The sequence below is a fragment of the Leptopilina heterotoma genome, unplaced genomic scaffold (assembly GCF_015476425.1).
Source record: "Leptopilina heterotoma isolate Lh14 unplaced genomic scaffold, ASM1547642v1 Lhet_186, whole genome shotgun sequence".
Lineage (NCBI taxonomy): Eukaryota > Metazoa > Arthropoda > Insecta > Hymenoptera > Figitidae > Leptopilina > Leptopilina heterotoma.
In genome coordinates this window covers 160,228-181,298 of record NW_025110905.1, presented here as the reverse complement: position 1 = coordinate 181,298, position 21,071 = coordinate 160,228, and the positions used below count along the sequence as shown (strand labels likewise).

The 21,071-nt window shown below is 31.5% G+C and overlaps 1 protein-coding gene across 1 annotated transcript in view; it reads left to right on the top strand.

The window, feature by feature from the left end:
* LOC122500436 overlaps window positions 1-21,071 on the top strand; it is a 146,465-nt gene that overhangs the window by 69,430 nt on the left and 55,964 nt on the right. The window contains exons 2-3 of the mRNA XM_043609361.1: window positions 8,037-8,232; window positions 20,046-20,163. Of these exons, the coding sequence (XP_043465296.1) occupies window positions 8,037-8,232; window positions 20,046-20,163 (314 nt within the window). The remainder of the gene's footprint in view (window positions 1-8,036; window positions 8,233-20,045; window positions 20,164-21,071) is intronic.

Below are 21,071 nucleotides of genomic sequence, written 5' to 3'. Positions count from 1 at the left end.
GGGGTTTTTGGGGTCGCTGATTGCGAATCTGATGTCCGATTTTCAAAATTTTTATAATTCAAAATGGCGGACACAAGATGGCGAACGACTTTTCTAAAAATTGATCCATTTGGTCTGAAACTTGTTACTCGAGGGTTTTTGGGGTCGCTGAATACGAATACAATGTCAGCTTTAAAAAATTTTAAAATGGCGGATCCAAAATGGCGGACGAATTTTGAAAAATTGACCCATTTGGCCTGAAACTTGTTTATTGGGGGTTTTTGGGGTCGCTGATTACGAATATGATTATTTTTTTTTAATTCAGAATGACTGATCTAATATGACACAGCGAAGATATGTCCAACCAGCCAAGGTAGGACTAAGTCATGTTCAACGAGCGAAGGTAAGAATAGGGAATGTCTGACCAGCGATGGTTATTTGGACGTAAATATATTTATAATTTGCTAGTTTTGGTTCGCCCTAAGGATTTGATTCCTCAGTACCTCCATTTATGGAAGCTTTCCCCTATCCACCACCTGGGGAGGCGCTCGATGCGGCACTAGTTAACCCGACACGAGTCTGTCGATATCGTAAAGTCTGTCAGTCAATTTGTCTTTTCTGTCTGTCAGTATATTGCTTTCTTATAGAGGAAACTTTGTTTTTGTGTTTGCTGCTCTGACCAATAAATCATATTTTAGAATTCTTATTTCGATACTGTAAAGGAGAAAACATTTTTGTCATTAGAGTATTTTTTAATCAAGACAGTCTTACCTTGTTGTGCTATGAAACCGTGATTTTTCGAAATTTCAGGAATGCTCTCGCATTTTTCAAATCTTTTATTTAACTTTCGTCTAATTTTATCGTGATACACTTTATCAAAATAAAAGATAGATATAATTTTGAAATGTTTCATTGCCCATTTGTATAGTGAATATGGTGTTAAAATTGCTTCAGTAGGTTTTGCTGTAAGGCTTGCTCTGTATGCTGCTCTTTTGAACGTAGCTCCTATTCCATTGTACATGCTTTTACCATGAGATGCTGCTGTGAAATGCCATTCTGCTTGGATATGAAAATCTTCTTTGTGACGAATTAAATTAGCTATTTGAAATTTATTTTTGAAATGCTGCTTTGCACCATCAGTTGCATAATAAATTCTTTTTACATTTCTAACTTTCTTTTTTATTTCTGGAATTAACAGTGTCTGTATAGCATACACAGCAGCTGTATCATGTTTAAGGCTTTCTGTCAAAAAACCATACTCTGATGCTTAAGCTCGTCGTCTCCTTTATAATAGCAGATTACCGGTACCACTGTACACTGGTTGTTGTTAATGTGAAAAGCTTGGGAAGCATCTTGACACACGTAAGCATAATTTTCTGAGAAGTCGAACATAACGAGTACTTCATTTTCTCCTAGATTCTGCTTCTTGTAATTAATAAACAGTGATAAATAAAACAAGAAATGAATGAACTTTCAGAATTTCCAATCGACATTTCAATTCAGCTAAAAAATCATCAAGATTTAATGCCTGTGTGAGCAGTGTTGCTCTATCAGTTGCAGTCCACAATGAGCATTTTACATGAGAAATGCAGGAATCTTCTAATTGTTTACGTAGCAATGTTATAATTTCTGTAGTTCCCGGACATTTATTGCACTTGTCAAGATAACAATCAGGAGTTGGTTTTTGACAAACCATTTTGGCAATGCAATCTTTATAGTCCGACAGTGGAATGTTAGTATCTTGTGTCAACCGTTTAACGTTTACAGCGTCTAGCATAAGTTTCACGTTTTGGTGTATGGTACAAACGCATACAGAGTGTGTACCAGATGATCCAGGAAGAATACAGTATTTTGGCCTTAAAGAAGCAAATTTGCTAAAAGAAATGTCGTCTTTTGGATAAGTCTCTTTGAAAGAAGCATATAGTTCTTTCAAGTTTAATAATAATAAACGTTTACGTCTGTCTTCTCTTTTGCCTTCTTCATTTTTTACGGAAACAACATCTTTCATCGACGGCATAATTCGACTATACAAATCATTATTATAAAACTCTTCACTTTTACGAATAGTTTCTTGTGGCAAGGTTTTTCCTCGCTTCGCGACAGTTTCTCCTAACACTCCATTAGTGGACTTCAATTCTTTTGATTTTTGAGCTAAATACCTTGAAGTATTGAACTCATTTGCAATTTTTCGTGCGCTCCAAGATGATGGAGCTACAGTCAGAATCCTAAGTCTTAAATGATAATTATTTTCTAAACTTAAAAACTTGCTTTTCAGTCCATCCAACATTTCTTCCAAATCTTTAACTCTTTCAGAACTCACACTTGAAACGTCATCAGACATAACAGGATTATTTTCATTGGTTAAATCATGAAATCTACGTTCATTCGGTGCTGGAATATCGTTGGCTGTATCAAATTCAGAAGCCTTTTTCCTAGAGGCAGAACAAATTCTAGAATCAGGACTTACATTTGGAAATTTTTTCAATACAATCTTCGAGATCCTACGAAGATCTTTGCCGACATGACCCTTTTCGCCAGGTCTTCTAAACAAATCAATGCATCTGTCAGTTTTTACTTTAGACATAATGTAAACGATAAAAAATAATAATAAAAGAAGTAAGCAAATGACCGACAAAACTTGTACTTAATCCTTATTATCGCCCAACAGAGTTGGGAAATCAACAAAGTAAAAGAATCCAATAATAGGAAAATAGAACAAAGTACGGCAGTCCAACAATGTCAAGTAGTCAATCAAAATAAATTCGCTAATTGAAGCTGTGTAGTAAAACAGAGCGAGGTATTTTAAAAAAGGTGTAATAGCTTAAGAGAGTATAGGGAATCAAACACAGGAGCGCAACCCAAGAGAGCGGGGTAGTTCCATACAAAGTCTAGCAGTTATACAAAGTAAATTCGCCCAACAAATTTGTGTAGTTAAGCAGTGCGTGGTAATCCAACAAAGTGAAGTATGCCAACAAAGTAGGCTGTTTCAACAAAGTGAAGTAGCCTAACACTGGGAGAATAGAACAAAGTTAGGTAGTCGAATATAGTCAATTAAACATGACATAGTCTTACCTCGACTGCTTATGATTTAAAAAAAATAATCATATTCGTTACCAGCGAGCCCGAAACCCCCCGAGTAACAAGTTTCAGGCCAAATGAATTAATTTTTTAAGAATTCTTTGGCCATTTCAGATCCGCCATTTGAACATTTTAAAAATCGACATTGCATTCGTAATCAGCGACCCCAAAAACCCCCAATAAACAAGTTCCAGGCAAAACGGGTCAATTTTTCAAAATTCGTCCGCCATTTTGCATCCGCCATTTCAAAATTTTTAAAAGCTGACATTGTATTCGTATTCAGCGACCCCAAAAACCCTCGAGTAACAAGTTTCAGACCAAATAAATCAATTTTTAAAAAATTCGTCCACCATTTTGGATCCGCCATATTGAAATTTTAAAAACTGACATTGTATTCGTAATCAGCGACCCAGAAAACCCCCGTGTAACAATTTTTAGGCCAATTGGATCGATTTTTAGAAAAGTCGTTTGCCATCTTGTGTCCGCCATTTTGAATTATAAAAATTTTGAAAATCGGACATCAGATTCGCAATCAGCGACCCCAAAAACCCTTAACAGAATATATCCTGGTAAAGAAAATATTTTTTTTCTTTTTTTACAGAAATTTTTGCAGAAAAAATGTCTATTTTTTTGTTGTTTTCTGATAGAATCGTCATTCTGAGGTTATGTTAGAAGATATTTGCAAAACACTATACGTTATCAAAAACTAGACTTCATAACGAAAATCTTGATGTATGATAAAGTACTTTTAACTCAAAAATAAAATGGGCAGATGGGGTGGCTGATTTGACAAAGAATGCCCCTTTTATATATTTGTTTATTTATTCTTTTATTTGATATCTTTGTATTATTATTTAACTTGTCCTTTTACAATTTTACCTTTGACCTTTATATATATGCACTGTAAAAAATATTGGTAAATTTTCCTAACATTTCTTAGGTAATTTCTCTTATAATTTTGGGTAAAGTCGTTTTACCCAAAACTTTTGGTAATTCTACCAAAATTGTGAAATATTGCCTAAATAAATTGGAAAATTTTCCTCAAACTTGGGTAAACTCTTGGGAAAATTTCCAAATTTTGTGGGTAAAGTCATTTTACCCAAAGATGTTGGGAATTCTACAAAATTTGTGAAATATTACCTAATTAAATTGGAGAATTTTCCTAAAGCTTGGGTAAACTCTTGTGAAAATTTTCAAGGTTTTGTCACATCTGGTTCATCTTAAGATGGCCAGCTAATCGGGGTTCGCCTGGTAAAAGATCCTATTTTATGATCTTTCAAATACCGGTTTTTTTATTATAGTTTTATTTAGAGGAAAAGTTTGTGAAATTTTTCGAATTTCTTAGAAATGTTTGTCAAACGGTCCTTTTTGGCGTCAGTTGCTCTGCAGCATTTACTAGAGAAGCTACATCCGCGCGTGAAGGTTTTCTTGTTTTTACAGTGTTTTTAATAAAAAATGTGGTTTTTAATTGAAAGTAAATGTATGTGTGATGTTATATTTTATAAATAGTGAATAATAGTGAATTTTTTAATTAATTAATCTGCTTGTTTGTATTATCTGTTATTTCGACGATTGTTAATTTCTTGTTGTAACTAGATTAATAATAAGTGTTGATAATTATTAATCTAATATAATATTCATACTATTTTATTATTGTTTTTCACAAGTGTTTATTATTGTATGTGAAAAATATTTTGTAAAATAGTTTTGTATTAAAACATATTTTATATGGAATAAAAAGAATCACTATAATCTGCAATTATTGTTTAAAATTATATTAGCGAATTTTTTTAAGTTGCGGATGAAAAATTAACTACAGTAGAGACTCCATTATCCGGACTAATGGATGCAGGCACTTGTTCGGATAATCGAGTAAAGTACGAATTAAACAAATTTTTGATTCATAATTTTATGTATTTATTTGCATATGTATTAAAATAAGACTGAAACAAACTAAAACTTTTAAAGTCAACATTAATAAATATTTAGTTAGAAATATTTAAAAATATTTACAGAAACATTTTCTTAAAATAATTAAAACACTTTAAAATGCAATATTTCGTGTTTGTTGGCGGGGAGAAATTTAAAATAGAAGTTAACGGCTTCAGACCTTATAAACTTTATATTAAAAAAAAATTTTTAATTTTAAATTTGTGCGGATAATCGAATATCCGGATAATAGGGGTCCGGATAATATGGAGTCTCTACTGTATTCCATTTCATCACTTACGTATTTTCTTTAAATGTTTAGATAAATAATTATCACAAGTCTTGAATTTCTCCAAAAATTTCATGGGTATTTCTGCACATAACTTGGTCAAAAGTACAAAAGCTTGTGTAATTTTACCTAAAAATTTTTTGGTATTTTTTCCAAAACTTTTATAAAAGATACCAAAATGTTTGTATTTTTACCCAAAACCTTTTAGGTATTTCTTCCAAAATGTTTGGGTAAAATCACTAAAACTGTTGTGCATTTTTACCTAAAACTTAATAGGAATTTTTTCAAGAAATTTTGGGTAAAACTTCCAAAAATCTTGTGTATTTTTACCCACAAATTCTTGGTGTAAATTACTTCCAAAACATTTTTGGTAAAATTACCCCAAAAATTTTGTACAGTGTGGGTGATTCTCCGCGTAGCACACAATTTGGATTTTACTATTTTTGAAATATTTTTTTTTCAAATTAAGTAAAAGTCGATATAGAATTTTAAAGTTCAATATTCAAGAACGAAATATTCGTGGTGGGACAGACAAAATAATTATAATTTTCTGTTTTACAATAAACACCCATGTAAAATTAATTACACCATGACGCTCTGATTCGACCATGACGCACAAGAAAATCTAATTTTTTAAGCAAATTATTATCGATTTTAAAAATTCTTTTTTTCCACGTCTTTTGTTTTCACTTACTTTATACTATTAAACTTGTTTTGAGGTAAAATATAAATAATTATTAATTTTATTGCAAATATATTATGATTCGACAATGACGATTCTGTGATTCCCTATGCAACTTTCATGCTTGTAACACATATAAAACAGAAAAATAAATTTTTTTATTAATTTCTTTTTTAGTAATTTACTTAGGAGAGTTTATTAATGCTTTTTATTAATGTTAAGTAATTTTTCGATTTGATTTTTTATGTAAATTAGGCAATTTTACAAAGTGATGATACCATGACGCGAAAACGGGAGACAAGAAATATCTACAAAAATATTAAACAATAAATTTTTTTCCCATAAGTGTTTTGTTTTTCTCAATTCTACTAATTTAGACAATAAGAAAATGTCAATATTCATTATATTTATTATTATATTTTACTAAAAAAATAACATTTTATATATGAAATGGCAGTGGGGACTGATTACACCATGACGTTTTGGCACCTTAAAACCGATTTTTCAGTAAAATTATAATTTTTTAAATGAAAACGACTATAGACTTTTATTTGTTATCATGGAAATAAGTTGTCGACGTTGAATTTATTAGAATATATGAAACTGATTTCTTAAAAAACATGAGGGACATTAAATTGTGCGCTACGCGGAGAATCATCCATATACCGTAAATTGGGGCTATTACGAACAGATTTCAACTTTAAAGTCTTGCAACTTTTTTGTGTATTGAAATATTGCCTTAATTTTTTGTTTCTTTTCTTCATCTTGGCGAGCACTTTGAAGGGTTAATTAATTGTCTTGATCAAAGCTGGAATTTTAAGCAAAAAAGACGAAAGAGACGCATTTTTTGAAATTACAAAATGGGGCTATTAGGAAAAAGACGGTAAAACCATTGGAAAACGTATTTAAAGTTAAAAAAGTTATTTTTTATTACTCGAAAGTAAATACATAATACAAAACAAATGTAAAAACAAAACTAAAAGAGCGAATGCGTGTTTTAAACGTTGCTGGTATCATTAGTTGTGGTTTATGATGGAATCACTGGTCGTTTTTTGCGACTTGACGGTCCTAACACTCTTTTACAATTTTGAATCATCTTTGAACACTAAAACCAAATTAGGTGATAAAAAACAAAAGAAATTACGAAAAAATACGTTTTGACAACACGCTTTAGCAATTCGGAATAATTATTTATTCCGAACACAATTGTGTTCCTTATATACCCGCCGTTTGTAAATTTTGGTTTTTGTTTCTAAAATCTTACTGTTAATACAAAATAAACATATTTATTACTTAGTGAACTCAATAAAGTTTCCCATAAGAAATGCCATTAATAAAAAACAATCACTTTGAGAAGTTAAAAATGAAACAACTAACCTCAGCAATCAAATGTTTTCCACGTTTGAAACTTTTCTAAAACAGATTAAGTCACTTACAAGCGACTATTGTTTACAAAATAATTAATAGTCACAATTATTGCATTGAAAAGTATTGCCAGTTACCACAGCAACAATTTTTCAAAAGCAATTAACACAATTTATCGATAAACGGCGCCAATAATAGCATCAACTCCACCCGAAAACAGAATTTTGTTCCTAATAGCCCCAGTTTACGGTATTTATATCCTGTATAATCAAAGTATACAATATGACAATACTAACCCTCAGGTTTGTATGTTTGATTCAGGTAATAATTTTGGAATAGAACTAACGATTTAACGCTAGTCTTTTCTCCCTCTATCAAGGAAGAATAACATAAGAACTTTTTCGTTTAAAATTGTTTACCTTTTTCTACATAATTACAATTGGCATAAGAATATCTTTGTCTGAAAACCTTACTGTTCTTTACTTCGTCTTCACAATAAAACTGACAAAAGACTATCTCTCTTCAAATTTAACCATAATTTCTTTCTCTTTCCAAAACAAAATTCATAAAAGTGTCTTACTTTACCTAATTTGCATATCTACTCGTTTCTAAATAAGGATAATCCTATAAAAAAACTTTTGATTTGACTGTATATTTTCTACTTAAGCCAAAAAAAGTTAAAATACAAGAGAAACAATTGAATTTTGTTTACAGATGATAGTCCTGTGTGGCTTTACATATGGAGCTGAGAATACAGAAAAGGAAAAAGGTTCAAAATCACCCGCACTGAACACAATTGTTCAGGAAGATGAACCACCGGAAGGTTACTATGCTTTTGTTGAATCACCAAATGCAGAACCACCAAAAGTTAAACCTCCACCTTATATTGACAGTGATAAGGAATGTCACGGTAAGTTATCACTCGTTTCAAAAAAGGATAAAGTAACTTTCAATATAACTATCATTTTATTGGATCAATCCATTAGTGTTCTAAAGACGGTAAATTACGTCGAGGAGAGAAAGAAGATTGCGGTAATTTACCGGTTCGTTTTTCCTCCGACAATTTATGAGAGTTTAAACATTTTTTAAATTACTTGTATTTCAACATGCAATGACTACATACAAGCAGGTTATTCGAAAAGCAATGCAAAGAATGCAATCTACAAAAACGCAACTTAATCTCGCTTTTTCAATGACTTTGGTCACTCTGATTTTCTTTATGAAAATGAATGTTAGGCCTAAGCAGGATAAAAAGGTAAGCTGTCGCCAGCATGAGATAAAAAAGGACAGAAATTTCGTCTATCTTTTTTATCTCATGCTTGCGACAGCTTCCCTTTTTATCCTGCTTAGGCGTTTTGCCTAAGCAAAAAGAAGTAACTTTGTAGTCACTAAATTTTTGCAGTGTACTTAATATTAAATACTTTTAATGTACTTCCATATTACGTGCAGTTTTTAATTTTATAATACAGAAATGTAAAAACTTATACTGAATAGCACTGAAGTTGGCTGTCTCAACATTCTTGCAAAAATCTACTGCTTGCATTTTAACACTTAAAGTGTTTGGAAGGAGATTTTTTAAACCAGAATAAAACTGAAAAGTAACTCATTCTCAATCACCAAAATTTGACAGTATGGAAAAAAAGGTTCAACTTAAATATAAAGACCAAAATTTTTTTTTTCGTTTCGCACTTGAAGAAATATAAGTGATTAAAATCACCGAAAATCATAAAAGACTCAATATAAAATGTGGAAGTTTTTACATTTCCGTATTATAAAATTATAAAGTAAGCCCAAAATATGAAAGTTCATTAAAAGTACTTTATATTAAGTAGTAATACATTTTTTAATATTTACAAACTTTTTAGAAACATATGATTAAAATATGGTGTTTATTGGCATTTTATAGGTAAGTTTAAAAATCAATTTTTTTTATCTTTTATTTATATTTGGGCGAGTGATGAAGTCTTTGTCCTTGTTTTCGACGTTAGATACCAAGGCATCATTCTCTTCAACACCAAAGTTAATCACATTTTTCGACCTACATATTCATACGGTCCTCCATCTCACTTAGACATGCAGAGAAATCAGTTGTGTGGTTAATTTTGTTTACCTCGGCAACCTCGACCTCGAGTTCCTTAACCCGTTGACCCATATCAGTTATCAGAGATTCACACTCTGTGATGCATGAGCTGTTCTTGTCAATATTGGCAGATAAATTAGCAATAGATTTTTTAACTTCCGCAAACTCACTACTCATAGATGTCTGAAGAATGTCAATTTGTTCCTTGAAAACCGCTTCTATGTCATTAAGGGCAGGGGAAACTGAGGTGGGTGATGGGGGAACACAACACTTTTTTAGACACCCTCTAAGGGTCATGGTATGAAGCATTACAAACTGCACAATACGTGCACTTTTTCACTACGCGAGTTTTACACTCAGTACATATTTGAGCCCACTCATACTATCTTGTTCGCCCGAAGCAGTACTCGCACGAGGCACACACAGGGAAATAGAATCGTTCACGACAGTTTGTGTTGTGCTTTCTTGATTCATGATAAAGACCTTGATGTACCGCCAAACAAAACATAATTTGGGTACGATAAAGTACAGTCAAAATGAAAAATATTCACTTAAAAAAGAAAAACTTCACACCTGCATTAAAGACTGCAAAGTTTATATAAACCATATATGAGTTGCAAAGTCGATACAATTTAGGTCAGTCTTTGAGACATTATCAATTAAACAAGAAAAAGAATCCAAAAATGTAACACAGAATCACATTGTAAACACATGTTTCCAGGGAAAAAGAAACAGAGGTTTTACACACAACTTCTAAAAGAGCATAAAGGGATCTCTGTTTGACCTGAGGTTGGGAAAAACGTCAAATTTGATCTTAATTTGGACGTACAACGCTACTCATGAGACAAAAATGAGAAAATTTGATAATTTTTTTTATTTCTTTCAAACTCTACAACTTAACAAATAATTAACGAAATGACTTCAAAGATGGCTTATTTTACGCAGAATTTAATCAGCTTTCTCTAACCGTATTTAAGTTTTTTTTGTACCTCCTTTTATTTCCGAGATATGATTGAAAAAGTAATTGAAAAAACAAAGTCATGTTTTTTCATAGAGTCGAATGTAATCGTCCTGATACTTTTGGACGGTAGTGTATGTAAAAATAATAATATATAACTTAATTTATAAACAATATGTCCAACCAAATGTTTTGAAAATATATATTTACAATTTGTGATTGAATAGATTTATTTTACATAAATTTAGAAGCGCTTCGATCTTATTGTATGGAAAATGAGTTGATTGTTAATACTAATAAGACGAAAGTAGTGAATTTTACGAAGTCTGGGGGGTCAGTGGCGAAAAAGTTTAGTTCTTTTAAGTATGGAGAGGAGGTTATCGAGGTGGTGAAGGAGTATAATTATTTAGGAGTTATTTTTTCAAATTCAGGCTCATTTGCGCACCAGGTGGCTGTGGCGACGAGTGGTGCGCGCCCGGCGATCGGTGGGATATTAAGGTCTATTTTCTCTCTAGGTGCTTACTCTTGGAACACGTATACAAGTGTTGTTTTATAAGAAGCTTTTGCTTCTGCCATTAAACACATCAGATTATGCAGTTCGACTAGAGACGGGTTCTCTGCACCTGGCTCATGGAGTCCTCTCATTGACGCTGAACTGGATTAAAAAAATTTCGAAAATGCAATCTCACAGATATCCCAGGCAGTGTTTTGAGAGGCTTAGGAGCTTGGCGTTGAGCGACCCCTCGAACGGTTTTAATTGGTTCGCGCAGTTAGGGTTTTTTGTGGAGTATAATATAATTGATTTGTGGTCGGACATTTCCCTGGACTCTATCGAGCATTCTATCAGTTTAATCCTAGAGAGATTTGGACCTTCCCTTCGATCCTTGGATGAGGCGCGGTGCTCTTCGTCAAGTAGTCTTTGTTTTTATTCTTCTCTTACCCTTCAACCAGTTGCACAATCATATTTAAAATGTAGATCCTCTTTAGCACTTAGGAGAACTATTGCCCAGATCAGATTGCTCAATAAGTATGTTTGTCGAATTATAGCTGATAATTTTGTGTACTGCTTTAAAAAGAATTTTGTTTGTGCGTTTTGTAAAACAGATTATGACTCTCTGTTTCATTTGTTAATTGATTGTCCTGCATGTGTGCATATATGTAAATCTTATTTTCCGGAAGTGATGAATGGTGCAGATTGTTTTCAAGCTTGGCTCAATATTATGTCTTCAGAAAACGTTAATATAATAAAAAGATTTGTACAATTGATAGTTAAAATTTTGCGAGAGCGTATCAGTAGAACTTTGTAATTTTCATTAACTCTGTACTCGTTGTAAATATTCTTAGACTCTCTGTTATGAGACTCCACTTGTATAAACCTTTGGGTTCAAAACGAGTTTAAATAAATAAATAATGTCATATCCTCGTAAAAGATGAGAGACAAACAACATTAAAAAAATGAAAAATTCATTTATGGAAAAAAATTTATTTATAAAACATTTATTTATGAAAGAAGTTAAAAATGCCGTTAGGGAGGAAAGGGAATGGGAAATAATAAATAGGGACAGAAAGAAGAGGGGCCAGTGGACAGGAATATAGGAATAAAAGAATGTACAAAGTACTTATTTGAAAATGGCCCCACGCAATTCGACACGAAGTGTCGCGTTTATTTGTACTTTGGTAGGCTAAACTTATGTTGGTGACGTAATTCGATAAATTGACATGATTAGCTGGTTTTATTTGAACTCAATGTATCTTTTGTTTTGTCGCGTACTGCGCATGAGCTAATACAAGTGGGGTTAGGGCAGATCCTAACTGAAAGTAACTGAAGCGATAATGGGTTCAGATAAACGCGACTTTAACCCTTTGTCTTCTCAAGTGACCGTTATCGACAAAAAACGACAATTCGGTCGCCTGATGGGGACTATGGGAATCACATTTAAAAGTGCTAAAGTAGGGATAAGTCAGCGTAGGCAGAGGGTTAAGTAAACGATACTTAAGAACGTTCGATGGTCTCTGAAATTTGTAGGTTATGTGCGACTTACAGTTATCGCCCAAAAAACGGTACTGCCTGTTTGAAATGACGTGAAATTAGTAAACAACCGTTTTCGAACTAGTTTTTCTCTGCACACAGGCACTTTTTACAAAATCTGACAACGTACATTTGTCACAAATGTTTTTAATTGTCTGAATTCAAAAGATTTTGTTAATTCATGCAGAAACGCGGTTGTAGGATTGGAAATACAAAAGTAATGTAATGACAGGCGGAAAGACGTATGTTACAGCCATTTCGCTAGTAGAGGGCAGAACTATGCAGGAAGCGTAAAGGCTCAACTGTCCAAATGATTCTCATTACATTGCTATGGTAATTCCAATGCTGCAACCGCGTTTCTATGGATTGACAAAATCTTTTGAATTCAGACAATTAAAAACATTTGTGATTTGTCAAATGTACGTTGTCAAATTTTGTAAAAAAGTGCCTTTGAACAGAGGGAAATTTGTTAGAAAATGAATGTTTACCAATTTCACGTCATTTACACCGGTCAATGCCGTATTTGTTGGGTGATAACTGTTAGTCACACATTATCGAAAAATTTTAGAGACCACCGAACACCGTTAAAATAAGTGAGGTTTCAGTAATTTTTAAGGAAATAAGTAGGGGTGTGGAAGAGAGAGTAGTGGGAAAAAAAGAAGGGTGGTAATAAAGAAGAGAGGAAAGAGATAAGCAGGGAAGAAGTAGATACGACAATTGATAGAATGAAGAGAAACAAAGCAGCGGGACAAGATGGAATGAAGGCGAAAAGTCTAAAGTATGGATGGACAGGGGGTTAATGCAAGGGTGTCCGCTGAGTCCCATTCTTTTCAGCCTGTTAATAGCTGACTTATAGGGAAGGTTAGGGAAAAAAGGTAAAGGAAAGGCTATCCTGGGAGCAGGAAAAATTTACTCAATGACGTATGCGGACGATATAGTCTTGTTGGCTGATTGCGAAAAAGGAATGAACCTGTTGATGAATGATTTTGAGATGTATGCAAAAGAAAAGGATTTGTAGATGAATGTGGAGAAAACGAAGATTGTGAGATTTAGGAATAGAAGAGGAGGAGTTGAGTATGAGTGGAAGTTGAATGGGAGAAAGGTTGAGGAATGAACTGAATTTTCTTATTTGGGGTACTGGTTAAAATATAATGGGAGTCATGAATTTGCAGCTGGGAAGAAGAATAGAAAAGTCAGGAAAGATATTAGGGCAGGTGTGGGGTATAGATAAGAGAAGGTTTAAGAATGATTGGAGAAAGAGAATGTGGCTGTATCATAATATCATGTTGGTGTGGTCAGTTTTGTGTTATGATGTGGAAGTATGAGGTTTGAAAGAATGGAGAAGAGTGGACACCCAGCAAACACGTTATATAAGTATTCTATAACAGTGAGGTTACAGTGTTATAGAACATTTGTTCCTAACTAGTTATAGATCTGTGATAGAACCTGATTGTAACAGAGTTCTAGAACATAGTTACAAGTTAGTTACAGAATAGTTCTGTATTATGCTTATGTCACAGTTCTATCACAATGTGATGTAAGAGTTACATAACTTTAATGTCGCAAATTTTCTGTAACTGTTGTTCCAACCTTGTTCTATAACTGTGTATGAACATTGTTGTGTAATTGGTCTAAACATCTGTTGCAATGCAGTCTTCTAACAAATTTGGTGTAGTTCATATTATTTTTAATATAATATAATATAATTCGTAATAATTTATAAAAAATACCTATATGGGTGATTCTTCATTAAGTGGTCACTTTTGCTTCCCCTCTGTTTCCTATTTAATAACTTGAAAAATTGTTATCTAATCTACTTCAAACTTTTGCATAATTAATCTTCAATATGTTTTTTAGTAATATAATAATCGAAAAAATTTTTTTAATTAAAACAAAAGTTGTAATTCAATTGCAAATGTTCAAAAAATGCACATTTGTCGTTTCTCCACACATGAATCATGAAGTTTAATATGTTTTATTTTGCACAAACTTTATTTTAAACGTTTTTTTATTTATTCTATTCGAAAGTTCATCTCAAAAACTAAGTTTTAGTGTGTCGTTTTCTAATTTCCATTAAAAAATCTGTGTAAAAATATTTTTTTAATATTTTCCCCAATCTTTTTTTATTTAGAACTGGAGTTTACAATTTCATTGATTTTCATTAATTTTATTCCCTTTTTTAGTGCGATTTTATTTGCCATTAATATTATTAAGTTAATAAGTTGTATTTATGTTAAATTTGCAAAAAGAAATATAATTTTTAAATTTAAAACTACAAAAGTTACTATTATTTTATAGCGTATTTTAATGGTATGTAACTCCATACCCGACAAAATTGCCGAATTCTAAATGTATAAAAAAAAATAAAAATAATAGTGATTTAGAGTAAGCAAATCTCTTTAATAATCTGCAAAAATTGTTTTTATCCCACATGCACAAAAACGGCGCTTTCTGATAGCAGCCGACAGGGAGGAAAGTCATTCATTTCTTCGACCGTATGAAAATGGCGGCCGTGTTCTCCCAAGGGCAAGAAAATTAGCTGTTCACATGCATTTTTCTTGCCCAAGGGAGAAATCGGCCGCCATTTTCATACAAATCGAACAAGTGAATGACTTTTACTCCCTGTCGTCTGCTATCTGAAATCGCCGCTTTTGTGCATTAGGAATAAAAAATATCGTAAGTAACACGAGAATAAAGGCAGCCAATTTCTTTACGATGATTTTTGTGACACTCGTTCCGGTCTCGGGGCGCCTACGGCGCCCTCGACCTCCACTCGTGTCACAAAAATCACCGTAAAGAAATGGCTGCCTTTCTCCTCTTGTTGCTTAATATACTATTATTTTTATGAATTTTTACTGTTTCAATGAATTTTTTTCTTTGATTTGTAAACTCCAGTTCCTAATTTCGTTTCGCGTAATGGAAGTGTTTTGTTTTCTTGAATAAATATTATTAACCTCGATTTACCTGTATCAAAACAAGTAATTTCAATAACAGGTATGAGTAAAAATATTATTTATTTATTTATTAAAGCAGTTTAAAGTAATTATTTGCTTATTTACACTATTTATAATTATTCACAGTCGAAAATTAACTTTTTCAAATAAATTATTTAACCTTTAAATTACAAATTTTTAAATTGTTTGTATATAAAACTAAAGAAAGAATTAAACTCAAATATCTATAAAATAATCATTTTCAAGCTTTATTAAAAAGATCTAAATAAAAAATTTCCAAAAAATTTAATTAAAAAAGAAAATTTTAACATATTCAAAAGTTACCACTTTGTGGAGAATCACTCATATAGTAATTATTGACAACAAATTGCTTTCTTATTTCTTTTATACTACTATCAGTAGCATTTTTTACTCTATCTTTAAATTTTCTTCAGTTTTATTATTCTTCTAGTGACTATTTAAACAATATTATTATGTATAAAAGTCTCATAAATGTTTTAAAGGTGCATGTAATGTAATCGAGAATGTAATTATTCGTTAATTGTTTGACATTATTATTATTCGTAATAGCAAATTTTTTTGATAAATTAATTTCACAAAGAATTTTGTAAAATCTATTTATATTTAAATGAAAAATTATAGAATATAAATTTGTTATAAAAATGTAGAAATTTCATTAATTAAGCTTAAAATTATTGCTTTAATCTTTCATTTAAAAAGTAATTTTTAAGCCTTTCCTTATGCTTGTAACTTTGAAACCTTCTGACTACGACATTTTGCGTACCCAGTGAGTCCCCTGTGAGTCACCAGTTACATCACATGTTCTTCAATTATTTGTCACAGTTCTGTAACAGATCTGTAACAGTGTTTGCTGGGCAGTATGCATGAAAAGTATATGAGATGGACAATGGGGGTGAGTATGAAATGTCCAGGATACGTGTTAAGGGAGGAGATAGGCAGAAAGAAAATGATAGTAAGGCAAAGAAAAAGAGCATTGGGATTTGAAGAGAGGTTGCGAAATGGAAAAGGAAATAAGTGGACTCAGCTGTTCAGAGAAATTATTGAAAAGGGAACGGGGGGAAAGAAATGTCGAGGTTGGAAAAGGGGAGAAGAATGGTTTTAGAGAAAGGTAGAAAGGACGGAAAGGAATAGTATGGTTTAGAGGAAGGATGGAAAGAAAGAGATGCAGAAGATAGATGGAAAAAGATTGGAAAATCAAAAAAAAAAACAAATGGTATAAGTATGGAGTGGGAGTGCCAAAGTACTTATTTAAAAAGAAAAGGGAAACGATTTAGAAAAGGGTTCTAAAGTATAGAATGGGTGAAAGGATGAGGGAGTGTTAGAAAGATATATGAAAATGTGCAGAGTGTGTCAGTATGACTTGGAGGCATGGGAGCATGTGTTGGAAAGATGTAGTAGAGGAATGACTGAAATGGATGAAAATTGGAGTATGAATGAAAAAGTTAGATGGATTTTGGATTAAAATGGGCAAGGGGTAAAATAGATGAAAGAGTTAAATGAAAAATGTGGGTTATTAGAAGTATCAGAAGTGGGCGATAACGTTGGGCATAATTAAGGCCAAAAAGGGTCAAAAAGACAGGAAACGGAAGCCCGGTCTCTGGAAAAGAATGGATAAATGAGTGCGTGATATGGAATTGTATGTATTAGGTTATACTTGTTCTAAATTTAGGTTAAGGCAAATGTAAATATAGGTTAAGACAAATGTATGTATATAGGTTAAGATGTATTTGTGAAAATTTTTGTATTTGTATCCTCAAACCCTGCTCGTTGCGGGGAAAGTAAATAAATATAATAAAAAAAATAAATATGAGTATTAAGCGTAATAACGTTTAATATTCATATTTATTTTTTCAAATCCATCGTCCAAATATAAAAAAATCAAATTTTGAAGTGCATTTACTTCAGAGAAAAAAAATGTCAAAGTCACATGTTGCCTGAAAGCATATTATTAAAATAATATTATATTAATATGTTATATTAATATATTTTATTATTAAACTATAGACTCCCTGACAAAGCTGGCTCATACGATACTCGCCCTAATTGGAATACCAAAGTACCCAAATATTATTTCGTTGATGGAACAATTTATTCAAAATTAAGTAAAAAAATGCATTTACTTCGTTTTTAATAAGGAAAGAATGGCGTTTTTACTTTTTTATTATCTTAAAAAATGTGACCAAAAGATTAGAAAAACCGAAAAAATACTCAAAACTACTTTAAAAAATGACATACACTACCTTCGGAAATTATCGATACTGCTCCACGCGCATGGCTCAAAAACATACCAATCTTTAAATCACGATTTTTCCTTAAAACCAATTATCAGAAAATTAACCAATATACTATTCGAAAGCTTATAATTATATAAGTTATAATATATTAACTCCTGTATATTTTTTAAAAATTGTATAAAAAATTTAAAACTTATATGACGGGTTCCACGTTAAGTGACCCAGGTCAAAATTTTAAATGTTTGGGATCGGGTTAAAATTTTGCAGAAACAGTAGTCCTATTAGATACAATTAAAAATACCAAATATTATTAATTTATTTAAACAAATATTAAAACTGGAGGGGGTCAAAGTTTAAATTTTTGGTCTAACATGGAATATTTGAAAAATTTGTAGTTTCTTTAAAACAAAACGAAAATACGTTTTCTATTTTGGGTTTTTCTGCTGTTTTTCAACACTCTCTAATGGTGTAAACAAATGTAGAGAAAAAAAATGTTAGACCTTGAAAAATTAAATTAAAAAATAAAATTTCATTTTTTCATCAAATGGACAGTTTTTATTTTTTAAAAAAAATTTTTATCATAAAGGTGACGTTTTTTCCTAAAAAAAATGTATAGGTCAAAACGTGGGACAAGAACTTTTAACTGGTCAAAATAAACATTTACTGCTGCAATCCACCGCCCCTGTTCGTTGTTGGGCTATATATTGTTTATAACAATTGAAATAAATTATTTTATGCTTTATTAATTATCTGGTGGTCATATTGGATGAATTTAAATTGATTTAGATCATGTGCATCAACGAAATAAGAAAATAAACCTCCTTTTTTTTAAAAAGTGTATTAATTTGTTAACTTTGATTTAAAAAAAATTATAAATAATTAAAATCTCCAAAATCTGCCTCGAAGGATGTCTTAAGAATTTATTCCCCTTTAACTTAAGACAAAGAACACTCAAATCGGTTAAAAATTGTAAGCTATAGACATTTTTTAATAGTAAATTGTAAAAAAAATTCCACTGTGGGACGGTGCACGGCAGAAGTAAATGCTTAATTTGACTAGTTCAAAGTTCTTGTCCCACGTTTTGACCTATACATTTTTTTTAGGAAAAAACCTCACCTTTATGATAAAATTTTTTTTAAAAAAATACAAACTGCCCATTTGATAAAAAAATGAAATTTTATTTTTTAATTTAATTTTTCAAGGTCAAACAATTTTTTTTCTCTACATTTGTTCACACTATTAGAAAGTGTTAAAAAACAGCAGCAAAACCCAAAATAGAAAACGTATTTTCGTTTTGTTTTAAAGAAACTACAAATTTTTCAAATATTCCATGTAAATTTTTGACCTGGGTCACTTGACGTGGAACCCGTCATATAGATGTCCTCATTGAAGTTTCAACTTTAATTTAAGACCAAAAAAGAAAAAAAAATCTTATTCGGTTCGCGAGATATCATTATAAATGTTGAGCATGTTTTTGGATAAATGCATTGAAATAGTCAATTTTATACGGTTTTTGACTGATTTTGTCGATTGCTAATATCTTTGTGTAATTTATTAAAGTTTTCAAATGTACACGGAAAGAGATCTGCTAGTATTATACCATTGGGCGGCCAAAAGACTTATTCTATCGGACCCCCACTACTACTTTTCAGGCGAGTAGATTCTATTAGTCCATCGCTGCATAGTATTATTCTACGCAGAGATGTTCTAATTCCATCTACTCGGCCTGAAAAATAGTGGTGGCGTCAGATGGCATAATCTATTGGCCGCCCAATGGTATAAGTATAATACTAGCAGATTTCTTTCCGTGTATATCATTTAACTTAGAATATTATATTAATTTTCTGTCATTCGTTTTTACAGAAAAATCGTGATTTAAAGATTGGTATGTTTTTTGGGTCATGCGCGTGGAGCCGTGCCGATAATTTTTAACGGTAGTGTAGTTTGAATTTTTAGTGGTGTTCCAAAATACCCCAGTTTAGTTGGGGAGACTAGGCTTAAAATTAGTCCACCAATTCTAGTTGACAAAATTAAGGTTTTTTCTTGCTACACGAATAAACGAAGGTGATTCTTACAGGATTTTTGCAGTAGATTACGAATATGCGAGTAAAATTGTCCCATCACGTCTCAATTTTGAGAAAAACTGGGTCAAAGTGTCAAAATATGACATTTTTGGCACTTTTTGAAGCACTATAAAAAAAGAACGCGACGTGATTAAAAGCTCAAATATGGCTTTAATGAGTGCTCGAACCTTCAACTTTAACTCAACTTTTTTTACTTTAAAAGCAAAAAACTATGTAGCAATAACTCAAAATTGTGGGGAACAACTTTTTACCAATTTACCCTATATGATCGCAAAAATCCTGTAAGAATCACTTTCGTTTATTCTTGTAGCAAAATTTTATGGAACAGTGATTATTCATTTAAATATGATTAAAAATTTATAGATACTGGAAAACAGGGTAAAGGATACGTATCAATTCACAATATTTGTGGAGATCTCAATAAAGGATACATCCCTCGAAATCCTATGAAACAAAATTTCAAAGGATCGTCGTATCCCTTGTGAGTTGGAAGATTTGTTACTATACATAGTTATTATTTTCTACTTTCAAAAAATTAGTTTTTACATTTTTTCATCTTATTTTACAGTTTTTTTTAATTTTTCTAAAGAAATGCTCAGTTAACTCTTTACGCTGTGGATTTCACAAAATTTATATTTTTCTCTGGATTAATAATTATTACGATCAAAGAAAGACACTTACGGATTTTATTCCACTGATTTTCTACTAAACTTTAAAATAGTATATTTAATATATCCTATCAATTAAAAAATAGTTATTTATGATACAAGTGCGTAAAATCGTTGATTATACGAGTGTGACGTTTGCAGCTCGAGCCGAAGGCGAGTGCTGCAAGTCACACAAGTATAATCTGATTTACGCACGAGTGTCATACAAAATTTTTTGCAACACTAAAACAACTAAACTTGCAGCAATATTGCCAATATTACTGAAAGTTTAGGTGTAGTGGGGGAACTGTTAAATGAAGTTTTCTAGAAGCTAAAATAAAAATGTGATTGTAAATTGTTGTTTAAAAGCTTTAATTCATGGTTTCTCATCAAACAGTCACAAGAATGCGTAAAGTAATCATTTTACGCACTGAAAATCACTTTACACACTAGAATTCATTTAACACACTGCTAGCGGTGTGTGAAGTAACACTTTACACACCGCTATAAAATGAAGTACTTTACACACAGTTTTCTGTGTGTAAAATTCAATTTTACAGGTTAGTGTTGCAAAATAGATATTTTTTATATATCGGGATTAAGCTAATAAACTAACTTTAATTAAATAAAATTATATAGTTTTTTATAATAATAAGAAAACGTTGTAATATAAGAAAACGTTGAATTTATTTTTTCTAAATTGTGGAATATTTTAATAAAATTTAATAAATTAATTATTAAA